Source organism: Paroedura picta, chromosome 12, assembly GCF_049243985.1.
Source record: "Paroedura picta isolate Pp20150507F chromosome 12, Ppicta_v3.0, whole genome shotgun sequence".
NCBI lineage: Eukaryota > Metazoa > Chordata > Lepidosauria > Squamata > Gekkonidae > Paroedura > Paroedura picta.
The window spans coordinates 3,493,342-3,516,326 of record NC_135380.1 but is presented as its reverse complement, the minus strand read 5'-3'; the positions used below and the strand labels follow the sequence as shown (position 1 = coordinate 3,516,326).

The 22,985-nt window shown below is 54.3% G+C and overlaps 1 protein-coding gene across 2 annotated transcripts in view; it reads left to right on the top strand.

The window, feature by feature from the left end:
- Window positions 1-22,985, top strand: part of USP2 (ubiquitin specific peptidase 2) — a 62,013-nt gene that overhangs the window by 25,325 nt on the left and 13,703 nt on the right. The window contains exons 1-2 of one of the 2 annotated variants that reach the window (XM_077305617.1): window positions 13,404-13,822; window positions 20,908-20,958. In XM_077305617.1, the coding sequence (XP_077161732.1) occupies window positions 13,676-13,822; window positions 20,908-20,958 (198 nt within the window). In that variant the 5' untranslated portion in view covers window positions 13,404-13,675. Of the gene's footprint in view, window positions 1-13,403; window positions 13,823-20,907; window positions 20,959-22,985 lie in introns of those variants that run through there. The other variant, XM_077305616.1, reaches the window with a different exon arrangement.

Below are 22,985 nucleotides of genomic sequence, written 5' to 3'. Positions count from 1 at the left end.
TTCTTCAGAACTCGATCCCAGAGCTCGCGTCCTTGGGACCAGCCGCTGCAGGTTGCGTTTCCCTCTCTCTGCATCACCGATCTGTTTATTTGGTCCATTTCTCTATCCCACCCCGCTTTCCTGCAAGGAGTTCAACTTCAGGATGGCAGTTGTTTGTTTTTTTTTGAGCCTTTGTTATTTATCAGCACAACAACTCTGCAGTGTTGGTTAGGCAGAGGGTGACTTTCCCAGCCAGCTTTGGAGCAGAATCGGGTTTGGGCTTTAGGTCTGCCATGTTCTAATGCAGCACGCCTGTTGTGCGTAGGGATGGCCAAAGTGGATACACCACACACCGCGCCATTTGCACCAGGAATTGAGGTTTGATCCCTGTGCAGGAGGCGAAATGCAGCTACTCCGCAGGGTCCAAGGGCTACAGATAGATATGTGGAAGGGGGACCAGCCAGCACGGGATGTAACAAGAAAGAATCATGGAGCCGAACCAGCGTTTTGTGAGCCAGGGAGCATAATGCGGTCTCCGGCTCCCAAAACCCAACGCTGCATAATTTGTTTAGTCTTTCATGTGCCACAAGACTCTTTGTTCTTTTTGCGGTGACAGACTGACGCAGCTGCCCGTCTAGAGTTTCAAATGCAGATTTTTTTTTTAAAGTCACACCTCCCCCAGACGCACATCTCCCAAAAAGAGACATTGTCCCACACTTTTCTTCTTACCCGGCCGGCCCCACGTGAAGGCGCCAGTGCAAATTCCTCTTCACGCTCCCGTTGGACGGGTGTTGGGCAAAGTCCTGGTTCGGATTCTTGCACGACAGGCCTGGAGAAGGTGGTAAAGTGCTTGCCTCTGGGCATATGCAAAGTGCATTGCTATTTTGCCAGCATGTCTCTTTTCCTGGGCAAAAGGGATTCTCCCCCCCGCCCCCAACATCTGCCTACCCAGGGATCTCCAGGGATCCATCTGAGATCCTCATTTCTGATGTGCTGAGCTCCGAGACTGGGGGTTTCTGCATGCAAAGGGTTGCCAACTCCAGATTGGGAAATTCCTGGAGATTCTCAGGGTGGAGCCTGGGAAGGGCTGAGTTTGGGGAGGGGGGACCTCAGCTGGGAGTAATGTCACAGATTCCACACAGAATGAAGCCATTTTTGCTTGGGAAACCACTTAGAGTAATCTGGAGATCAGTTTGAATTCTGGGAGATCTCCAGGCAGCACCTGGAGGTCAGCAACCTTGGCCCTGTGAAAGTCAAGCCCTGAGTCCCAAATGCTTCCCATGTGCAGCGCTGCCTGCCGTGTCTTCCTGCCGGGGTCAACCTGGAGGCAACAAAGAGAGCAGGAGGGAGCTTTTATCTGGAGAACTGCAAACACAAGATGCCCATGGCTCACTCTGGTATTCAGCGCACAGGATTGCAATAGCTCGTTGGGGCTTGAATGGGTTCGGGTGGGGACTGGAGCACATTTGGGGGGGGGTAGGTGGGCAGAGCAAAAGGGAGGGAGCAGAACCCACCTCCCCCATGCTCTCCCCCCCCCCATTGCGTTCCTGGATTCAGCTTTGCCTGACTAGCTGGCAGCCCTGGCGGCGACGGAACAAAAGAGTTCCGCCAGGGGCGTGAAGAAACAAAGCGGCAGAACAAGCTACGCCGGGCCGTTGGTACATTCAGTGCTCAGCCGCCTCCGTGGATTTGGGAACACGGCAGGATGACATAACCGAGGCTGGGCGGCACACGCTGTTGCCAGAGACGGCCCAAGATGGCTCCTCTCTCCAGCTAGGGATGCCGGGAGCAGAGAGCGGCACCCAGGGGGTTGGAAGGGCCTTCCCCCCTCCTCAGGTACCCTGGGGGGGGGCTTGTTCCCATCTAGGTGGCAGCAGGGGTGGGAAGAGCCCTCAAGTCATCACCAGCTCATGGGAAGAAAAGCTCAAAGGTGGCTTGCTGTCGCTTGCCTCTGGCCTCCCATCCAAGTACTATGCAACCGAGAGCTGGTGAGACAAGGCCGCCCAGGTCCATGCTGTCAAATTACAACCAACTCCAGGTGACCCTTTGGGGGGGGGGTCAATGCAAGAGATGGTCAGAGGTGATTTGCCATTGCCTGCCTCTGTCTAGCAACCCCAGGCTTCCTCAGAGGTCTCCCATTCAGGTTTTAGCCAGAAATTCAAATTGTGCTTCGTACTTTCCGAGGTCTTAGAAAAGATCGTCCTAGTCAGGCCGTCCAGCTGAGGGCTGCGTTTAGCTGACCATCTGCAGCGTAGCGTTCCCATGGAAAGTGCCTGCCAACGGTGACTTTTGGGCCGGTGTTTGATCCCTAGAATCAGTTTCTGGTCGGTGAAAGGTGATACTGAAATTATGTGAATCAAGAGGACCACTGAGCATGCGCAGAATGCCTTTCCCTTGACTGCTAGATGCAGCTAGGCCTCGCTTGTGGAGGGCTGAAGGGCATCACCAAGGCTATGCACTCTTTGAAGATTTCAGCATCTGAAAGAATTCTGGCTTTTTGTGGTGTGCGGGTCATGAAAAACCATGTTCAAGGAAGCACTTGGCACATGCTCAGGGATGCTGTTTGGTCTGGGCAGGTCACAGAGGCTTCAGAGTCACAGCCCTGCAGAACGGTTGCTCAAATTTAGCCATTCTTTTTGTTGGGGGGGGGGTTGTGGCCAGAAACCCCCGTGGCTCAGTGCGTGGACTAGAGGCGGTGGCGGCAGAAGGATTTGGGTTGGGTCTTCGTGTCCACAGGCTGTCTCACAAACTGGTAGCTTTCCACCCCGGCCTCCTTGCAAAGCCCTTCTGTCAGGAATATCAGGGCCTCTGCCAAAGATATAGCCCCTCTCCCCCTCCCCCCCTCCCCAGAAGCATATCAGCACCCAACGACATCCTCTTCCCCCACAACTGTCAGCCACTCTTCCGCAGTGTCTGTCCTCTCCAATGTGTTCTTCCTAGCGTTTCTTGCATGATTCATGTGCCCCCCCTCCGCAGCACGCACCCCCCCCTTTCACCTCCACTCCAGTGACCTCATTGTGCGCCGGTCAGGCGGACAGCCAAACCAGTGGCTTGGGAAGAGCTTCTCCGCTGGCCTGATGCCCTCCCCCCGAAGCAAAAAGCCTGTGGGAAAACCTGATTGTGAGTGCAGGGGAGGACTGAACAGCCCTTTGCCTTTGGCCCCAGAGGAGAGGGCATTGGGAAACCCATCAGGGATTCTCTGGCCTACAGTGGAATTTGGCCCCGAGAGAATCTCTAATGCAAGAGGAGGCATGCGGGCCGCCCCCATCGGAGGTCTGCACCTTCGATCTTGTGTGTCTCTGCCACCAGGGAAAGAGAGATGCAGCTGTGCTTGGTAGAGGGTGCCTGTTGCCCCCCATGGACGGGGCGGAGCACAGAGCAGGGAAAGACCCACAAGCTCTGGGCTCTGGATGTCCCCTATTATTGCCCTGCAACTGATCCAGGGCCTGCAGGGAGCTTGCAGATCGAATCTTGTGTTTGCTTTAAACAGAGCCTTGAGGTCTGTCCAGCACAAACCAGATTCTCTCTCTCTCTCTCTCTCCCTCTCTCTGCATATTTTCTTCTGCCTCTCGAGCGGCAAAGGAGGTTGTTCCCTTCCCCTGTTACCATCCTACCTATGAGGCAGGTGAGGCCCAGAGCGAGCGACTGACCCCAGGCAGACTTCAAACCCATGCCCCCCCCCAGTCACAGTCCGGCATGGTCACCACTGCACCACCCTCGAGTGGCCAGCCTGCAGGCGGGTCCTGGATTTCTCCTGGGATTGCAGCTGCTCTTCAGACTGTAAAGCTCCATTCCCAGGAGACCATGGCAGCCTCAGGGATTTAATTCTGTACTAAAGATGCTCAGTAAAATCGCTCCCGAAATCCCCCCTTCTACTGAAGCAGACCCTCAGTCCATCCAAGTCTTTCCCATCTCTTGTTAATTGGAGATGCCGAGGAATGAACCTGGGAACTTTCTGCCTGCCAAGCAGATGATCTACTTCTACATTCGCAGCCCTTCCCTCAGCACTGCCCCCAGATCTCCAGGAATTGCCTGGCCCTAGTTGGCATCCCTGCACCACCCGGACTCTTTGTACCTGCTTTGAACCGTTTCAGGACCTTCCGTCTTGGGCAGCCTTTTCCATCCCCGCCTTCCATGCCCCGGGCCCTGGCGGAATTGCAGCCCGGTTTGAACAAGGCAAAACTCTCCCGTTTTGTCCTTTGCACCCTCCTCTCCGGCTGAACAGGCATGATGTTTGGCTGTGCGGTGCAAGGGGGGAGTGGCCCCAGGAGGGAGGGGGAGATGCCAGCCTGCAGCCCCGCCTCTCCCTGTTGGCAGGGCTCACACACACCCCCCTCACATGGCCACGCAGGCCGCCTGGCTCCATCTGGCAGAAGGCTGAGGAAGAAGCAGCAGAAACGGAGGACTTCACGGGCCGCTCCACGCAGTCCCTGGACGGGAACCCGCCCCATCCACCCGGGGGCTGCATTGGAGATGGAACTAAGTGGGCCGGGCATACAGGGGGGATTCCCTCCCTCCTTGCTCTCCCTCAGCCGGCAGGTCCCTCTTCTGAACAGCTGTAGTCCATGGACATCTGGAGAGCCAGTTTGGCTACCCCTGCACTATAGAATGCGGGCAAACTGACCCCCCTGCATAGAGATCCCATTTTTGGCACATGCTGACTGGCACATGGCTGGGCTCCCATCTCCTTGCAGGGCTTAATATAATCGTTGCTCCTTGGCACATTTCTTCCAGGTCATTTGGGGTTGGGGTGGCTCAGGCCGAATCCTTCCGTGGCCTTGTCAAGAGAGCCGTTCAGTAATCAGAGATGGCCCCTCTTCGGGGGGGGGGGCTTAGAGGGTGATCCGCTGGCCGTTTTCACATTCCTTCCTGCTCTCTCCCCAGTTTTGGCTTTGGCGTTCCCAGCCAGAAAGCAGAATTCCTCCTAAGATTGGCACGGGCCCAGCAGTACTTTGCGTGAACCATGTTCTCTGTTTGGCCTTTATGGCCCTGGGATACTCAGGAAAGAGTGACTGGAAGACAGAACAATCGGTCACAAAGTCCACCTCGTTCGGTGTTTCTGTTTAACTGGGAAACTGGGGCAACGTGGGGCAGTGGTTAGAGTGTCAGGCTGTGCTCTGTACATTAATTAAAAACTGGCACGGAAGAAAGGGCAGGTCAATGTTGCCACGTTCCTTTTTTTTCCAGTAGGGCTGCCCTGATGGTCTGAAGCAGCAGAACAAAGTTTGAGGCCACGGACACCTTGAAGACCAACAAAGGTTTATGCTTTAGTGTGCAAGCCCGCAAAAGCTTATCCCTTGAATAGAACGTTGAAGAAGAGAGAGCTGGTCTTTCATACGCTGCTTCTCTCGACTTGAAGGAGTGTCTTAAGTGTCTTACGGACACCGTTCCCTTCTTCAACCCCTAGCAGACACTCTCTGACGGAGGTGAGGCTGAGAGAGCTCTGAGAGAACTGTGACCGGCCGAAGGTCACCCAGGTGGCTGCATGTGGAGGCGGAGTGGGGAATCAAGCCCAGCTCTCCATATCACAGGTTGCTGCTCTTAACCACTACCCTGCACTGACTCACAAAGGTGTCACTGGACTCAAACTTGGTTTTATTTATTTGTTCATTTAGCCCACTCTCCTGGCAAAAACTGGACCCAGCCCCCGGCTCATGGCTGCGGAGGTAGCAAATTCTATTCATAACTGAAAGCAAGCAGAGCTAAAAGTTGGGCGGGGGGGGGGTTAGATGGAGGCAGCCCGAGTGAAGCAGCAAGCCGTTCACAGGCCTTCACCTCCAACTTGGTCTTGGCCGATCTTCTTGTGGCAGTGAGTTCCACCAGTTGACTGCATTGTATGAAGAAGAGACTAAGGCAGCTGCTTCAGGAGAGGAGAAAAGCCGAGGGTGTCCTCTCTGTGTTTGCATCCTCCTTCACTCTTATATCAAGGCAAAATAGGATTGTAATCTCTGGCAGGTGATTGAATGTTGCAATACCTGCTTGCTCTTAGGAGTGGAAAATAGCCAAATTGAATGTTGCATTCTCCCAAGCAAGGGACGGCGGGCTTCCAGCCGTATTCTTCAACGCCCTGGGGTCCCTCGAAAAACTGCTCCTTCATTGGGCAACTGGAGAAGATGGACAAGGTTCCCTGGGGACAGAGGTGCATTGCTGATAAGCTTCCCTGGGCAAGGGAGGCCCAGGAGGAGGCACACCTGCATGGCAGGCACAAGTTCCTGGGTTCAGGCTTTGCTGCAAGGACTACAGGATTTGGGGATGAATATGCCGTGGGACGGGGGGGGGGGGGGTCCTGTGGCTCAGTGGCAGAGCCCCTCTCATTTCTTTATGATGACCAGCAAGGCTGTTTACTCTTTGAAAACTTTAAAATGCCAGAAAACAGCAGCCTCCTGAAGGTAGCAGCAGAAGAACAAGCCTGCCGTGTAAAATCTCACAGCAGATGAACCCGGGAGGAAGTTTTCCTTGGGAGGAAGTTTCCCAAAGTCGGTGCCAACCCTGGAAAGGCCCTGTCATGCACAGGTGCCCTCCCTAGAGCAGAATTTTCCTGTTTGCATCATTGTCAGTAGCCAGCTGGATGTCTCCTGTATCAAAACAGAAGCACCCTTCCATCAGAGGTGAATAGAGACCCCCAATGGTCCATTGATGTGCGTTCCATGTCCAGTACCTGAGATTCCTCCAGGTGGAATGCGTTGCCTCAGCATGGAGAAATGAGCTTCCCTCAGGCTGACCAGATAAGCCAGTGCTGGCAGATTCTTGATGCTTCGTCTTCCAAATTGTCCTTGTCCAACGGGTTTTGGCTCCTATGTGTATGTGCACGCGTACACTTTTCCCCAGCCCAAACTTTCCAGGACTGGTTAAGCCCTGATTGGTCTCCTTTTTTGAGGATGACCTGCAGTTCCCAACAGCAGTGTCAAGGGAATCCACCATCAAGTTTACACCACAGACAAAGTGGTGTGTGCTTCAGTCAGCTCAGATGCTGTATTTCTCATATGGAAATGTACCACCCATTTAGCATCTGGTCCTCAAAGGTTATCGGGAGATGTAAGTGCTTAAGTGAACTGGATTTCAGCTTCCTTTCCGAGAGATTCCCCACGCCACTGTGAGATCCAGCACGGTGTCTGATGTTTGGTGAAGCTCTTTCCAAGTTTAACTGCAATCTTATTGTGTTCCACCCAAACACCCTTTGCTTTGCAGCTAGCAGGGGAAGCTGAAAAACTGCAAACAGCAGCAGTGATTTTTAAACAGCGGTAGACATGTTGTAAAATGAGTTCTCGGTGCTGGGGTCTGAAGTATCAAACAGCCTCAGGGAAATCCGAATTCTCGGACGTGGCATCTGTCTGGAATCAAATTGTTTTCATATGTTGGTGTCAAGCAGGTAGATTTCTTAAGGCAGGGCATGCTGTAGATGTTCAGATGTGCCATTTCCCCATGCCTTTTTGCTTTTGTTTGTTGCCTATTGTTCCCTTTCGTCTCACCCGTTTCCTGGTTGGTTTGTTTCTTTTATGCCATTCCTGCACAATTAGTATCTAACCCTCTAGGTGGCAAGCATGCGACCAAATTTCATTAATACGGTCATGGAAAATAAGATGATCGTGAAGGTCAAAAACTGGGATTTTTGAAATTGCAGTTGGTTCATGAAGGGTAGCAACCTCTTTTGAGAATGCCACAAATTTGGGGGCCACCACCAAACAGGTCCTGCCCTGCATACCTTCCAATAGTATATACTACAGGACAAGGTGCTAACTTAGACCCTGATCAGACTCTCGTTTAAAAAATGGACACCGTTCCTTTTGCCATGTGGTGTCAGGGCTAGAGTGCCAGACTAGAATCCTGTTGGACTGACTCAGTATAAGGCAGCTTCATGGGTGATCGTGCATTTCTGTCAGAGCTCTGAACAAGCCAGAAAGTTCTTCAACCAAAGTCTCTTGAAATGTTGTAGTGCTTAGACCTAAGGACCTAGGAGACCCGGGTTCAAGTCTCCACTCTGCCAGGAAGCTGGCTGGATGGCCGTAGACCGTAGCTAACCCTACCTCACAGGGTTGTTGTGATGAGGATAAAATCCTGTACGCCGTCCTGAGCTTCTTGGAGAAAGGCCAGTTTGGAAGTGGTCAAAAAAGATACTTTCAAGTATATTGCTTCCATTTAGTGCTACCAAAACAAGCAAGAAATATTTGTCTGAGTCTTGCATCTTTGAATGCTACCTGGGTGAGAAGTGCTTGTTCGCAGACTCACAAATCTGTGTGTGTGGGTTGTGGGCCAGCTGTGTGCATGATGACCACCCTTGGGCACGGAGCAGAAGAGCGTGCGCACTGCCGCATCACCGCATTGTATTTTTGGCATGCCACTTCTGTCGGTGTGTCCACTCCTAACAATGCCCCATGCGCACAGCTCTGGTCTGCGTGCGCCTGTGAGCGTTTGCGTGTGCCTTCGCCTCCTCGGTCAGCAGGTCCAATCCGCCCTTCCCTGCTTTTGCCTGGCTGCCTTCTCCGCAGGGACGCCGGGTGTGTTGACGAGGGGCTTAAAATCCCTGTAGATAAATAACACTCTGAAAAAGAAAAGGGGGGTGGGTGGGAACCTGCTGGGATCTATTTTTAGCGCTGCCAAAAATAGCCCTACCTCATCCAAGCTAAAGTTAGTTTCCCCGCAGCGTCTGCACAAAGAGACTTGGCTGAAGGTTGGGACGGTAGCTCTGAAGAACAGCAGCCTGATGCCAACGGAAGAGCAGAGGGGGGGGTCTCTGTTTCCTGCTGCCGTGCTGCTTGCTTGTTTGTCATCCGGAAGGTGGCTGTAATAAGGGGAGTGTACATGCTCAGGGGAACTCTTTCTGCATGCAGGAGTAGCCTACGATGCCGAGCTTTATGACACTTGGGGCGTGTGTGTGTGTGTGTGTGTGAGAGAGAGAGAGAAGCGCTGCCCAGTCGCTCTGGGCTCATGAATGAATTATGTCCAAAACATCCAATCTTTAACAGCTTTGCTGAGGTTCGCAAACGAAGGCCTGAGGCTTCCCCTATTAAATCAGACCATCGCATGCTGGGTCTTCCTTTTTTTCCCCTTTCCCCTTTTCCTGGCCTGTCTTTTCCAGCAAGTCTTGTCTTCTCGTAACATGACCCAAAAAGCCTCTGTTTGGTCATTTTACTTTCCAGGGCAAGTTCCAGTTTGATTTGATCTAGAACCCACTCACCCGTCTTTTTTGATACCCGTAAAACTCTCCTCCGATGCCACATTTCAAAGGGATCCGCTTCCTCCCCATCAGTTTTCGTGATTGACCAAGCGCTTTTGGGAGTCACTGCTCCCTTCTTAAGATACAACAGGACGGGCAGCCACGTTAATCCGTCTGTAGCTTACAGGGCAGGAGCTTCCAGGAGTCACGGCTCACTTCTGTTTTCCTTGCTGTCCAGCTTGTGGATTTGGGGGACTGCATTTCCACGAGCGCCAAACCGTACAAGCTCTGCGGAGCTGGTCTCAAGCTCTTCTGACATTTAGCAATCTCAAAAAGCAGCAGCTCTGGAATGGATGAATTAGATCAGTGTGGAAGAGGGGTGGAGTGTGGGGCTGCCCTTCCCGGGCTAGTAGCAATTCAGGTTAGGGTACAGGGAGATATTTTTTTCCTGGGGAAACGGAATGGGGCAGAGAGAAGGCAAGATGCAACGTGGGCTGGAGCTCTGATCCCAAGTTGGAGATGTCGATGAGAAGATGGCGATCATTGCTGGCTGGAAATGGAATCAACTTCTTTTGTGATGTTCAGAGGTTCACAGTGAAAGGCCAAACGGGAGGAAGACTCAGATCTCCTGGGTATTTAATTGGAAACAGCAGCTTCTCCCCTCCCCTCCCCTCCCCTCCCCACCCCGTTGTGCCATTCTGAGGATCAAGCCCTCCACCCCCCATAATTTTTGCAACCTCAAACAGAACCAGGGGAGAACTTTCCAAGCATCTGCCCACACTCTTGTCTGGTTCTGGAGCTTCCTCCCAGACGGGTGTAGACAGACCAGCTTCAGGTTGAACTAGATGGCTTCAAATTGAAGAGCAAAAAATCCCAGCAATCCAGTGACTTGTGATAGCCTTGAACAGAGGTAGCCAAACTGCGGCCCTCCAGATGTCCATGGACTACAATTCCCAGGAGCCCCTGCCAGCATTCACTGGCAGGGGCTCCTGGGAATTGTAGTCCATGGACATCTGGAGGGCCGCAGTTGGACTACCCCTGAAGCAACACCTCAATGGGGCACAGCCCCTTCTGGAGAGACTTTTGCAGGCTTTCAGATCCTTACCGCTTGCCCCAAATAGCCTGCGTTTACATGCAGATCCAGCCTGTTCCCGTTTTGCTGCAGCAACCGTGGCTATCCCGTTTAGAAATCTTCTGCCGGAGGCTTGGTGGCATGGGTTCAAACCGGGATGGGTGTGTCTAAATCGAACCCAGTCACGAGAAGCAAAAATTGCCTGATGCCTGGTCATGCGCGCACCCAGATCGGATCAGCGTCCTTGCAAAACTATCCGAAACGGACCAGACTCTCAGGAAGGCTCTTCTGTATTTTCCAAGCAAAGAGAGAGAGAGGGGCCCGTGGGTCCAGCCCGGACCAGAATCCGTTTTCCGAAACACCAGCCAGAAATGTTGAGGGCTCCCTGAAGCAAGCAGTGGAAATTTACTGGGGAATGATTAGATCTGTCACCTGGAATTTATAGGCTCTCGGGAATTTTAAGCGGCCAGCCAAGAAGCAGTCTGTTGCAATCGTTTCGGGAGATGGGTCTGGAGGCACATGACTGGCTGAAGCCAAAGCCGGTCAGGGGCTGGCCAGTGGCCCAATGGGAAACCCGTGCATGCCACCTGTGCTTCTGCAGTGGAGGAAAGCCCCGAGAGAAATGAAGGGCCGGTTTGACAGAGAAGGCCAGGAGCCCAAGCAAGGCTATGGACCTGCCCGCTCCTTCACTAATCCCATGCCTGTGCCTCAGTTACTCTCCCGGACATTCTCTCGCTGGACAGAGGGCATCCTTTCAGAGAGCTTACCTCAATGCCCGGGAAGCGCTTGGCACTGAAATTCAAGCTGGCGCTGAATTTGGCATCCTGCTATCCCCCCCACGTAGAATGCTGACATGGGTGCAACGCGCAGCGTTCTGCGCAAGTAACCAAAATGCCAACCCCGGAGCGGCTGTTGCGGGGAGGCCTGCTTGCCAGCAGATGCCCACGTTCATCCTTGAGCCGGTGCTTCCCAGCTTGTTACACACCACGTCCTTCGCCAAGAGGCCTGAGAACAGAGTGTGCGTCCGGGGGCACCGTTAAGACCCACAAGGTTTTATTGCAGGGGTAAGCTTCCTTGGCAGGTGCACTTTTCCTGTCCCTTCTGCATCTTGCCCACAGAAGCTTATCCCTTGAGTCAAATTAAATTGGGCTGAAAGGTCTTTCTAGCAGGAGTTCTCACACCTGTGCAGACAAGGTAGAAGCCCAGGCAAACTGGCTCATAGAGTGGCCAAGGGTGGCACGTTGGCACAGAAGATTCACCAGCACAAAGGCACAAGAGCATGCCAGACATCTTTTTCTGGCTCTCTGCTTCCAGCACGCCCGCTGGGCCCTGGACTGTGGTCGAATGAATGCCCGGATGAACCAGAGGATCTGGCGATGGCCAGAGACACAGATGGCTTCTAAGGGGGATCAGAAAGAGTCGTAGAGATCTGTCTGTGGCTACTGGCCAAGGTGACTAAAGGGAACCTCCGCGTTCAGAGGCAGTGAGCCTTTGAATGCCAGTGGCAAGAGGCAACATCAGGGGAAGGGCTTGGACTCTCTGCTGGAGAGCCAGCTTGGTGTAATGGTTAGGAGCGCAGATTTCTAATCTGGCAAGCCGGGTTTGATTCCCCACTCCTCCTCTACAAGCAACCAACTGGGTGACCTTGGGCTCGCCACAGTACTGATAAAGCTGTTCTGAACGATCAGTTCTGTCAGAGTTCTCTCAGCCTCCCCTCTTTCACAGGGTGTCTGTTGTGGGGAGAGGAAAGGGAAGGCGACTGGAAGCTGCTATGAGACTCCTTTGGGTAGAGAAAAGCGGCATATAAGAACCAACTCTTCTTCTTCTTCAGTAATCTCAGGGCTCTCTCAGCCTCATCTCCCTCACAGGGGGTCTGTTGTGGGGAGAGGAAAGGGAAGGCGACTGAAAGCCGCTTTGAGACTCCTTCAAGTAGAGAAAAGCGGCATATAAGAACCAGTTCCTCCTCTTCCTCCTCCTCCTTCTAGGACTTCCGAAGGAACAGGTTGGCCAGATATGGTGCAAGAATAGTTGGACTATTGGTCTTATCCTGCAGAGATCTTCTGGCATTCTTATCAGGAGGAAACTTTGGCCTCTGTGCCCTGTTGGCACTTCAGTGAACTGGTTCACCACTGAGCGAGATGGATTGTATGGGCCAGGGAAATGCTCATCGCCACGTTGGGATCGGGAGGCGAATTTCCTTCAGGCCAGACTGGCCAGGGACTCTGGATGTTTTCTTTGGGGGGGGGGAGGTCATCTAGGCATGGAATCGGGGTAAGTGTGGGTGGGCAGGTAATTGTGAATTTCCTGCATTCTGCAGGGGGTTGGACTAGATGACCCTGGAGGTCCCTTCCCACTCTGTGATTCTAGGATTCTATGTGGTGTGGTGTTGTGGTCGGACTAGGATCTGACCCAGGTTGGAATACCGTGCTGTGGGTGACCTTGTCCAGCTTCCTACTCCCATCCTAGCCTACCTCACAGGGTTGTTGTGTGGATAAAAACAAAGGCGAGGAGAACTGTGTTTGGGTCCCTGTTATGGAGAGAGGTAGGGTAGAAATGACTTAAACCAGTGGCAGTGGAGGGGTCCCTCATGACCCTCCCAGGACCGGCCTGTGACGCCGCGGCACTTCCTGTCCCATGCCTGCAAGTTGGCACGTTACCCCCCCCCTGTGAGCTTCCTCCCCGTGGGGGATGGATGGAAGGGCCCGACCCCGACCCCCTTCCCCTTTGCTCTGCCCCAGCAGACGCCGAAGGGCTTGAGTGCTGGAGGGGTTGGGGGGGGCTGCAGGATCCTGCTCGGTCCCCTCCCCAAGCGCCGGCCCTCACTCATTGCGCGGGCCGGCCAAGTCAGCACAGCCCGCTGCTTGCAAAATCTAAAGAGCGAGCGCGCTTTGGCTGGCCCTCTTCCCCCCCCCCCCCCCGGCAGGCCCCGGCTACACCCTGAGCACTCCTGCCTGACGCCCGCCTGGGGCTGCCACGCCCCCTTCCCCCAACTCCCCCCCCCCCCCCCAGCAGCCGGTCCCGGGCTGCGTGGCGGCGGCTCTGCCTTCGCGGGACCTGTTTGGCCCGGTTGCCATGGCAGCGGCGGGGGTTGGCCCCGCGCCCGGACTGCCTCGTGCGCTCCTCCCCCCCCCTGCACCCGCCCCCGCCCCCTTTCCCGCAGGCCCCGCCCCCCGCCCCGGGCTTGATGTCAGAGGAGCGCTTCAGGTGCCGCCGGCAGCAGCTCGCCGGGCGGGAGGCGGAGGGCGCAGGAGGCAGCGGCACTTGCACGCGGGAGCGGCCCCCATCCGCCCGGCCGCCGCTGCTGCCGCTGCTCCTGCTGCCCAGAGCCAAGCCGCAGCCGCCAGACCAGGGGCAGAGGCAGAGGCAGAGGCGGCCGTCCGGGGCAGGCGCACTTGGGCGCGGGGAGCCCCGTCCTTGGGGAGGCCCCCGGAGCAGAGGGGCGTCGGCGTCGGGGGGGACCGGCGTGCAGCATGCGGAACTCCTACACGGTCACGCTCCCCGAGGAGCCGCCCGCCTCGCCCTTCCCCGGCGTGCCCAAGGAGCTGCGCGCCAAGATGCCCGTGCCCGGCTCCCTGCTCGTCTCCACCTTCGTGGGGCTCGTGCTGCACAAGGCCAAGGTACCGCGGGGAGGGCTCGCCCAGACGGCGGCGGCGGGGGGCGAGAGGGCGGCATGTCTCGTCGGGGCGCCGGGGAGACCCTGGTCTGGCCTTCCGATTTCGCCCGGTTGCCTCGGGACAGGGTCTGACCCCGGCTGGTGCTCCGGGTGCCGTCCAGGGGCAGAGAGCCCGGCAGGCGGCCCTTCCTGATTCCTTCCTTGCTCGCGATCCCCACGGTGGCCCTGCGCATTCGGGAAGGGGGTCGGGGGAGGTCCACGCCGAAAGGAAGTCTGTCGAAGGGGGGGGGGCGAGGGCAGCTCTTCCCACTCCCCCCCCCATCACCTGTGTGGGCACCGGCGCTGGAAAAGGTCCCGCAGGTAACTCATAGGTCAGGGAGACCCGCCTTCCCCGTGGGTTGGAGTTTGCAAGAGCAGCGGCGCGCCTGCCTGGGAAAAGAACCCCGGAGCAGTCGCCTCCTTCCCGCGGCCGACCTCCAGTCGCTTCCACCGAGTCCTGGAACATTCCGTGCAGGGGCACATTTCCGGGGGGGGGGTGTACCTTGGCATCAGGACACTGAAGTTCTGCTCCTCTCCCCTCTTTGGAAAGGGGGAGGCCCCCCTCCTTTGATCAAGGTATCCCTCTCCCAGGGCAGTGATCCCTTTAAGGGCTTTGGCCATTCTGCAAGTAGGGAAAGTCACCTTTCGTGCACGCTTACAGGTGACGGGGAGGGGGGAGGGGGGCGTTCTACCTTTGAATGTTCGGAAGGGTGGCCAATACAGATTCATTGGAGGGCGGTCACCATGCATTGCCGGGGAGTTAATGCAGATGAGCTGAAAGGGGAGCATTAGGCTGGGGTCTCAGGCAGCAGGGGAAGAGCAAGCTGGCTGTGTGCCAGGGCGTCTCTCTCTCTGTGCTCCTCCTGCAGAGGCAGCCAGAATCTTGCTGACCTGGGTCAGTGCTCTTGTTCCATTACATAATGGGCTCCCTGGAGCAGAGGCGGCAACACCTGTGGAGCCTCCGGGCAGGTCAGCTCCTTTGCCCGCCCTGCGAACAGAGGAGTCAGGGCTGTTATGTAAGAGCCGCCGCCGCTGCTTCCTCTCGCCTGCCCTGCAGGGAGCTCTCGGCCTCCTTGGCACTAGGCTTGCTAGAGCTCCAGATCCAGGCAGGCAGGAAAGAAGAGGTGCCTGTTAAAAATGGGGAGGGGGTCTTGCAATGGGCAGCAGACCAATGGGGGATCTTTGCTTCCTCCACTCTGCCCCAGCGGATCACTATTTGTTATCTAAATAGCTTAGAGAACAATTATTTAGAGACTAATTTAGATGATTGCTCTTATCACCCAAATTCCTAATGCCTCCGTTGTTATGGGATGCCCCATTTTCTGGACAGCATTGACTCTCCCTGTGAGAGCCCCTGTGGGAAGGGCAGTCAATGGATATCAGAAATCAAGGAAAAAACAGATGGCTAAGAGAAAATTCAAGCTGCACTAGGCAGTCTGTCTCAGGAGAGAAGACCAAGAGCCCATCAGCACCTTAAAGGCTAACAAAATTTGAAGCAGGGGCGGAGCTTCCATGAGTCACGGCTCACTTCTTCTTCCCAAGAAGACATATCTGAGGAAGGGAGCCGTGACTCACCAAAGCACCTCCTTGAAATAAAAGAAAATGATTATTTTTTTATTTGCAAAATGACTGTTTTTCATTTGCAAAAGTTGTGTCTTGCTTTTCTGCCCTTCGCAAGAACCTTCGCAAGACTTAAAACATAAATGATCAAACCACATTTTAATTCTGTTGAAAACCAACCTCCCCAGATGCGCATTATTAAAATGATTCGAAAGCAGAATTAAAATACTTCCAAAACATTAAAAAATTGCACTGGAAAGGTTAGGTAGGAAGGAAGGAGCCCTGCGGGAAAGGCAAGTGGAACAAAACAAAGTGTGCGGACAAATCTCCCTAGGGAAAGAGTGCCAGAGCTTTGGTGCCACGACCAAAAAGGCCCTCTCCCTAGAAGGCCCCGAATCAGGACCTTCTGCAGGTGACAGTAGTGGCCAGGCAAGTTCATAAAGGAGAAGGTTTCCTCTGTCCAGGAATAAGACTGGGGGGTGGTCTTGTAAAAGGACATGTGCTGGCCCTTTGTGTCTCTAGCCCCCCCCCCCGCCCCCCAATTGCCTGTATCCAGCTCCTGGATGGACCTTGCTAAAGGATTTGGTGGCATGTAGCAAACTGCTTGTGACACAAGGAACCATATGCAGGATCAAACATCGCCTTGCAAAACAAATCCATCCACATTGCTGACTGAGCCGGGGAGTCCCAAAGCAGGGTGTGCCGCACCATCTGAAGAGTCAGAATCTCTCACTGTCTACCCGATCCACATGAGCAAGGCATCTGTATTTTATTTCTTTCTTTCTTGTATTTGCTTCTTTGACACCCTGCCTTTTTCCACCACAGGGGCCCAAGGCGACTGATATAATTCTTGCCTCCCCCATTTTATCCTCACAACAGCCCTGTGAGGCACGTTAGGCTGAGAGAAACAGGGACTGGCGCGAGGTCACCCGTAGCAAAGTGTGGCATTCGAACCCAGGCCTCCCACATCCTGGCCCAACACGTCTGCCACTGCACCATATTGGCTGTGCATGCATCCTTCCCCAGCCATTCTGGTGGTAGCCATGCAGGCATACCATGGAATGAAAAAGCATGCCTCTGAGCATGCACAGAAATCCCTTTCCCTCAGTCACCTCCCTCCTTCCTGGGATGAGAAGAGATGGCTGTCAGGTTGTACAGTGCACGCTCTAAATCAGGGGTAGTCAAACTGCAGCCCTCCGGATGTCCATGGACTACAATTCCCAGGAGCCCCCTGCCAGCGAACGCTGGCAGGGGGCTCCTGGGAATTGTAGTCCATGGACATCCGGAGGGCCGCAGTTTGACTACCCCTGCTCTAAATGGACCGGGGGGGGGGGGGGGGAATCAGGCGTGAAGCTCTGCCTTGTGAGGAATACCTCCTGCATTCTTTGCGCCCGTTTCTCTCTGTGCAAGAGTTTCTGCGCTGCGCAAGAGGTCGGACCGTGAAGGATTTCCTAGCTGCTCCCATCACTCATTCCTAGGACGAGATATGGCTCCTTCAGGGCAAGGCAGAGGCCCTCCTTTTTCTAGGGAAGGAGGTGACTTTCCATCAGCCTAGCCCTCTTTCGCCAGATCCGAGTGAGTAGCCCTGCCAAGCGGGGAGGAATGTGGGCCGGCTCGTCCTGCCCGGCCCTGTGACGGGCAGTTCCCTCCGACACTCTCGGTTCCTTGTCCTCTTCCTTCCTTGGACGATCTCCCGGGAAAGGTGCATCTCGAGGAGGGCAGGGCTCGCCTGGGCAGGTTAAAGGAAGAGGTGGCCCGGCCCTCAGTCCGACTTTGACTCTTGGAAGGTCATGCCCCCGCCCCCCCCCCAAAAACGAAAGAAATCTTGATGGCCGCTAAGGGGCCACCGGGCTGGAATCGAGTTGTTAGAATGACAAGCTCTCCCGAACGCTGCTTCAAGTGTCAAGAGCACCGGATGCTCTCCAGAGAGGTTTCGGAGTAAAAACATCATCCCCGCCCCGCTCAGGGGCCACGGCCTGTCTGCTCACCCGTTCCACCCTGCCGTCCCCTTGTGCGGAGGCTGAGGGCCGGGGTTCACTTGCTCCTTCCCCATGTGCTGTGGCCTTCTGTTGTCAGAGCAAGGCGTGTGCCGTTGGAGTCCGTCTATTTTGAGCTGTTGTCAGGAACAGGAGGGAGCGCTGCCTTCCTCCTACACAGGCACGCCAAGTGCTGCTATTTTGGAACCACTGGCATAGCAAGGCAGGCCCCCCCCCTCACTTTCCGGGGCGCCAGGGGTGGCTAATAGCTTACAAAAGCAGTTGACCAACAGCAGGCAGTGAACGGCATAGCCCAGCCTCATCCCCCCGTCCAGAAGGCTGCCTCCCCTAGGCTCAAAGACCTGCCTGTGCTGAGTTAGACCTCCTCGGTCGAGGTTCTGCCTTCCCCGCCGGCCAGCCTGGGAGGGTGACGAGTAGAGAGAGACCACCCCAGCCTGCAAGAATCGGAGGCTTGGTTAGTGGCCGTGGCTCTTGGATCCGTGGGCTCATTGTTGGTTTCAGCTCTTTATTGTGACCCCAGCAGGAAGGTAAATAGAGGCAAAAACCTGGCGGCAGATTCCCCATTTTATTCACTCACAGTGGGGGGAAAGAGAGAGAGAGAGAAAGGATTGCCTTTGCTGGTACTCTAAAGGTAGAGGCATGCAGGGCAAACCGCTGTGTTAGACTTTAGAACAGGGGTCGTCAACCTGTGGTCCTCCAGATGTCCAGCGAATGCTGGCAGGGGCTCGTGGGAATGGACATCTGGAGGACCACAGGTTGACCACCCCTGCTTTAGAAGATGGGTGGGTTAGTATGGAAACACCTGGCCCTTTAGCCCACTGGGGGCTTTCACTGCCGGCTGCTTGCAGCCCACCCAGAAATAAGCTGGCACGCACCAGAACATGGAGCTGCCTTCTACGGAGCCAGATTTGCAGTAACTTTTCAGAGTCTTGGGCACAGAGGTCTTTCCCATCACCTCCTGTCTGATCCCTTTAACAGGAGATGCTGGGGGTTTGCTGTTTCCCGTTTTGGGTGCTGCTATTGTTCTAATTGTGTTTCTGATTGTGTGATTCTGGTTCTGAACTGAGGACCTTCTGCATGCCAAGCAGATGCTCTGCCAGCAGGCCCCAGTCGCTCCGTAAAGCCTCTGCTTGTTCAGTACGTTTCTGATCACTAACAAGCATCCGCATCTTGCTGTAGAGTGACTTTTCCCACCCATGGAAACGTCTCCTTTTAACCGGAGAGTCTCGGGGTCAACCCTCGACCCTTCTGCCCGTAAATGGCTGAGCTACAGACCCTGGGCAGAAACCTAGTGAAGCAGCCTCCTCCCGCTCTGTTGTGTGTTGCGTGAGATCCTTTGAAAGGTGGCTGCCAGAGACTGAACTTTCTACAGACAGCCCCCAACAGATGCTTCCGAACCAAGCTGGCCTGCCAACGCTCAGAGCTGCTTCCAGCTTCTGATGCCAGGGCCCTTAAAGCCACGTGCCAAGCAGAAACTCAGCAAGGCAATGTCAGGCTCACCGCTGGCACACTTGGAAGCTTGCCCAGAGGAGTTCATCCCGATTGCCCAAGATGCAAAGTCCCAGATTCCTTCTGGATGAAGCGCTGGGTTGTAGCTGGGCCGTCACCTTCCCGGTCCCCTCCCACCTCTCCCCAGCAGACTGGGCAAGGCCACCCGGACCTTCGCTCCTTGGGCAGCTGTCAGCTGGGTTCATCCCTAGAGCTGGCTGGTCGAGACTGTGCTTTTTGCACGCTGGCCGCCGGGGGCTTGCTGGATTCGGTTTCCCGAGGCGGCTGAGCCCTGGACCGGCACGTGCATTGGGAAATCGGACTTTGCCTCCCCTCAGGTCTTTCCCGGGATTCTTGTACTTTGCTTCAGCAGAACAAAGAGTTAATAAAGCCCTTTGGGAACAGACTGTACTTTGCAGCTCTCCCCAAGGAGACCTGGAAGGGGTGGGAATTCTTGTCCAGTGGCTTTCCCAGGTAGCTTATCTGAGAAGCTACAAGGCCCCTGGAGCCGGCTTTGGAGGAATTTGTTTAGCCAGCTGCAGGCTTCTGGGGGGGGGACCATTGTCTTCTTGCCTTCTTGCTTTTGATCTCTCTCCCTCTTGCTCCCTTTGACGGCTTAGTTTCTTGATTGCTTGGGGCTTTTTGAACTGCCTGCCGCATGGAGGAAAAAGTGACAGATTAAGGGCAGCAAAGAACAGTTACTGGAAAAGCAACTTTACAGAAGGCGGCAAAGGGAACTGGCATTGTAGAACTGAGAGAACAGATCCCGGGCCCACAGGAATTTGGCCAAGACATGAGCCAGGGCCTTTCTGGCCTAGCCCCTGTCTGGTGGAATGAGCTAAGGGCCCTGTCCGAGCTTGTCTAAGGCCGCTGGGTGAGTTTGCAGCAGGGGTGAGATCAGAACCCCAGACAGCGTAATTTTGTGGCCATTGTGCTACTCTGGTTCCTGAGTGGGGTTCCCAAGCCAGGGGTTCCCAAGCCAGTTAACGAAAGCACTTAGTATGCTTCTTGTAAGAAGCATCTTTTCCTTCCAAGAGGTCTTGGTTTCTCCAAGAAGAGGTGCTGGGGTACAGGCCTGCCTGGAAATCCTTAGTCTCCCCCCCTTCTTCAGTAATATCAGGGCTCTCTCAGCCTCCCTTCCCTCACAAGGGGGTTTGTTGTGGGGAGGGGAAAGGGAAGGCGACTGTAAGCCCCTTTGAGACTCCTTTGGGTAGAGAAATGCGGCATATGAGAACCAACTCTACTTCCTCCTCCTGGGTCAGATTGCCTTTCCTTGCTCTTCTAGAGGAAGAACTCTTTGGTTTCCGTGCCTTCTTGATCCTGGCATTGCATACAAATTCTGGGGTGCAAAGCCTGAAGAGGCTGAGTTCCCCCAGTTCTGTAAGTAGCTTTAATTTGCCACAGAACTCCTGCTGGTAAACCTGACCATCACCCTGCAGCAATCTCCAATCCTGGAGAGTCCAGAAACCAATTTATCTGCCGTCATGGTGAAACTTAGCTTTGCATTTCCTGTTTGGTGCCCATCCCAAGTTTGCCAATTTTGACGTCAGAGTTGCTGACTGGTCTCCAGATGACGTTTATCACTTGTGCGTTTCTGTATGCTTGTATGTATGTATTTAAAACATGTCTCCACTTTTCTTGGGGGAAATGGCCGCTCTGGAAGAGCGACTTCATGGCAGGACAAGGTCCCTCCCTGTTCTCACAGGCTCCACTCTGCCCTCCACTCCCCAGGGAATCCCGAACCTGGAGTTGGCAACCTTTAAATTGTCACTGCAAAATTGGGTTGGGACTAAACAGGATATTGAAAGGGAGGCTGTAAGGGGGGGAAGGTGCAAAATCCCTCGCTTGCTTCCAGCCCCGCAAACTTTGGTTTGGAAGGTGGTCTGAGCAGACTTGAGCTAAAAGTGTAAAAAGGGAATGGTGGAGGTCCCGCCTCGCCCTTGAATTTGTTTGCACCTCAGAGCCAAGAGCTGTAATTCTCACCCCAGTTCTTCTTTCCTTGCAGAATTCCAAGGCAGTTCAGGGTCTGACCGGCCTCCGTAACCTCGGCAACACGGTGAGTCCCTTCTGGTCCTTCCTCTCCCGCCACACCGCTTGAGTGTATCTAGGACAGGGGTAGTCAAACTGCGGCCCTCCAGATGTCCATGGACTACAATTCCCAGAAGCCCCTGCCAGCATTCGCTGGCAGGGGCTTCTGGGAATTGTGGTCCATGGACATCTGGAGGGCCGCAGTTTGACTACCCCTGATCTAGGATATGAACTTCAAATTGGATTAACCATCAGGCAGCAAACTCTGGGTGTTGTATTGCTACATAGGAGGGCGGGCTAAAGGAGATCTTCTATATGCTCACGGGACTACAGGTCCCAGGATACCCTGCGGGCAGCTGTGGCCATTAAAGAGGTACAAAACAAAGCATAGTTGGCATTTGCCTGTCAAGCCTTCTCTTGCGGGCCACTGGGTTTGGTTTCCAGGACCTTCCAGTTAGCCCTTTAGGCGAGACGGCGGCCATCTTGAAGAGACGGTTGATGTGAATAAAACACCTCAGGTGCTCTCCGGTCACCTTTCTGGAGATCCTGGGTGACAAGATGTGTGTATTATGGATAATTCCCCTCCCCATTCACCAACTGTGGCCGAGCCACGTAAGTCCCTGAGGGTCATGGCCCAGTTAGCCCAGTTACACAAAGGGAGACTGTCCAGCATAGAAGCTACACTGATTAGAGAAAAAAAACTGTACTGGTAGAATTTCTTCATGTCCTTTAATGCTAGTAAAAAGGTAAGAGGACTTGCCAGAGTGTTTCCCGGTTCTAGAAACACTTTCAGAAAACATTTTCTTCAGCGACAAGGATCCCTTTTATAACAGCCCTCAAAAGGAGCCACAATCCTGGTGCAAATTGTTCTGTCCTTGAAACAAAGGACAAAAGTTTCCATAAAGGTAGAACAAAAACGTGGAAGGCCGTGGATCGTGGCTAGAGCTGACGTTTCCTAAAGGACAGAATAATTTGCACTAGGACTGCAGCTCCTTTTGAGGTAATCCTTGTCTCTGATGAAATTGTTTTCTGAGAGCGTTTCTAGAACCGGGGGACGCTCTGGCAAGTCTTCTACTTGTTTACCAGCATTAAAGGATGTGAAGAAATTAGAATCATTGTGTTCCAGTTTTCTCACAAACAAGTCCGGGCAATGGCAAAGGATCTGTGGGCCTTCCTCTGCCCAGTGGCTTTGTGATGCATGCTGAGGAAATTTTGACAGGTCTTTCCTCAGCCTCTGAGTTCCTCTTTCGTTCTGGGAATCCCCTGCCTCAGTACACGCTAAGTGCTGGAGGGGGTTGTGAAACCGCCTCAGGAAACAGTGGTGAGGGAGCCTCCCTTCTCACCCACCACCACCCAGTTCCACTTCTGCCCTCCCGGAAGACAAGTCTGCACTGACAGAGAGGCTTAGGCCAAGTCTGTCAGGTCCCTGAGGAGCATGTCGGACCTCCATGTGGTGGCTAAAGGGTGTCGGGGGCTGCGCATGAGGGACATCCTCCACAGAGGGGATGGAGCACAGAGCAGAGAGACATAAGCAAAAATCGCATGCCACGTTGTGGTGGTGTTCTCATATACTGCTCATCGTTACCCTTGCAAGGTGGGGATGGTGGGCTGGACTCACAGAGCATGGAATGCAAAATCTGCGGTGCACCGTTGCGCTTGAGGCGTGGGTGGTTTTATCTCACATCCGGCATCCCACATCCCTAGTGAAACCTGAACTTTTTCTCAACCCTGTGGGCTTTTTTCTGCAAACCTTTGTCTGTTTTATATCAGTTGAACTCTGGTGGCATAAGGATGCCAACCTGTCAGGTATGCTACCTGTCAGGTATGCTACCTGTCTGTTCTGCATGTTTTCAACAAACCGGGTGTTTTGAGCCTGGCAAAGCGGAGAAGGAAGACAATGGTCTGATGTTAACCCCACATTGTGATCAGGGTTCTGTCTCTGACCCTACTCACTGGTTTGGTATTTTAACGCTGCAGGTTGTCATTTGGTGAGGTAACGGAGAATTATTTAGGCAAACAAGTTGTAATGTTACGTTATTCTCTTCTCCATTTCAT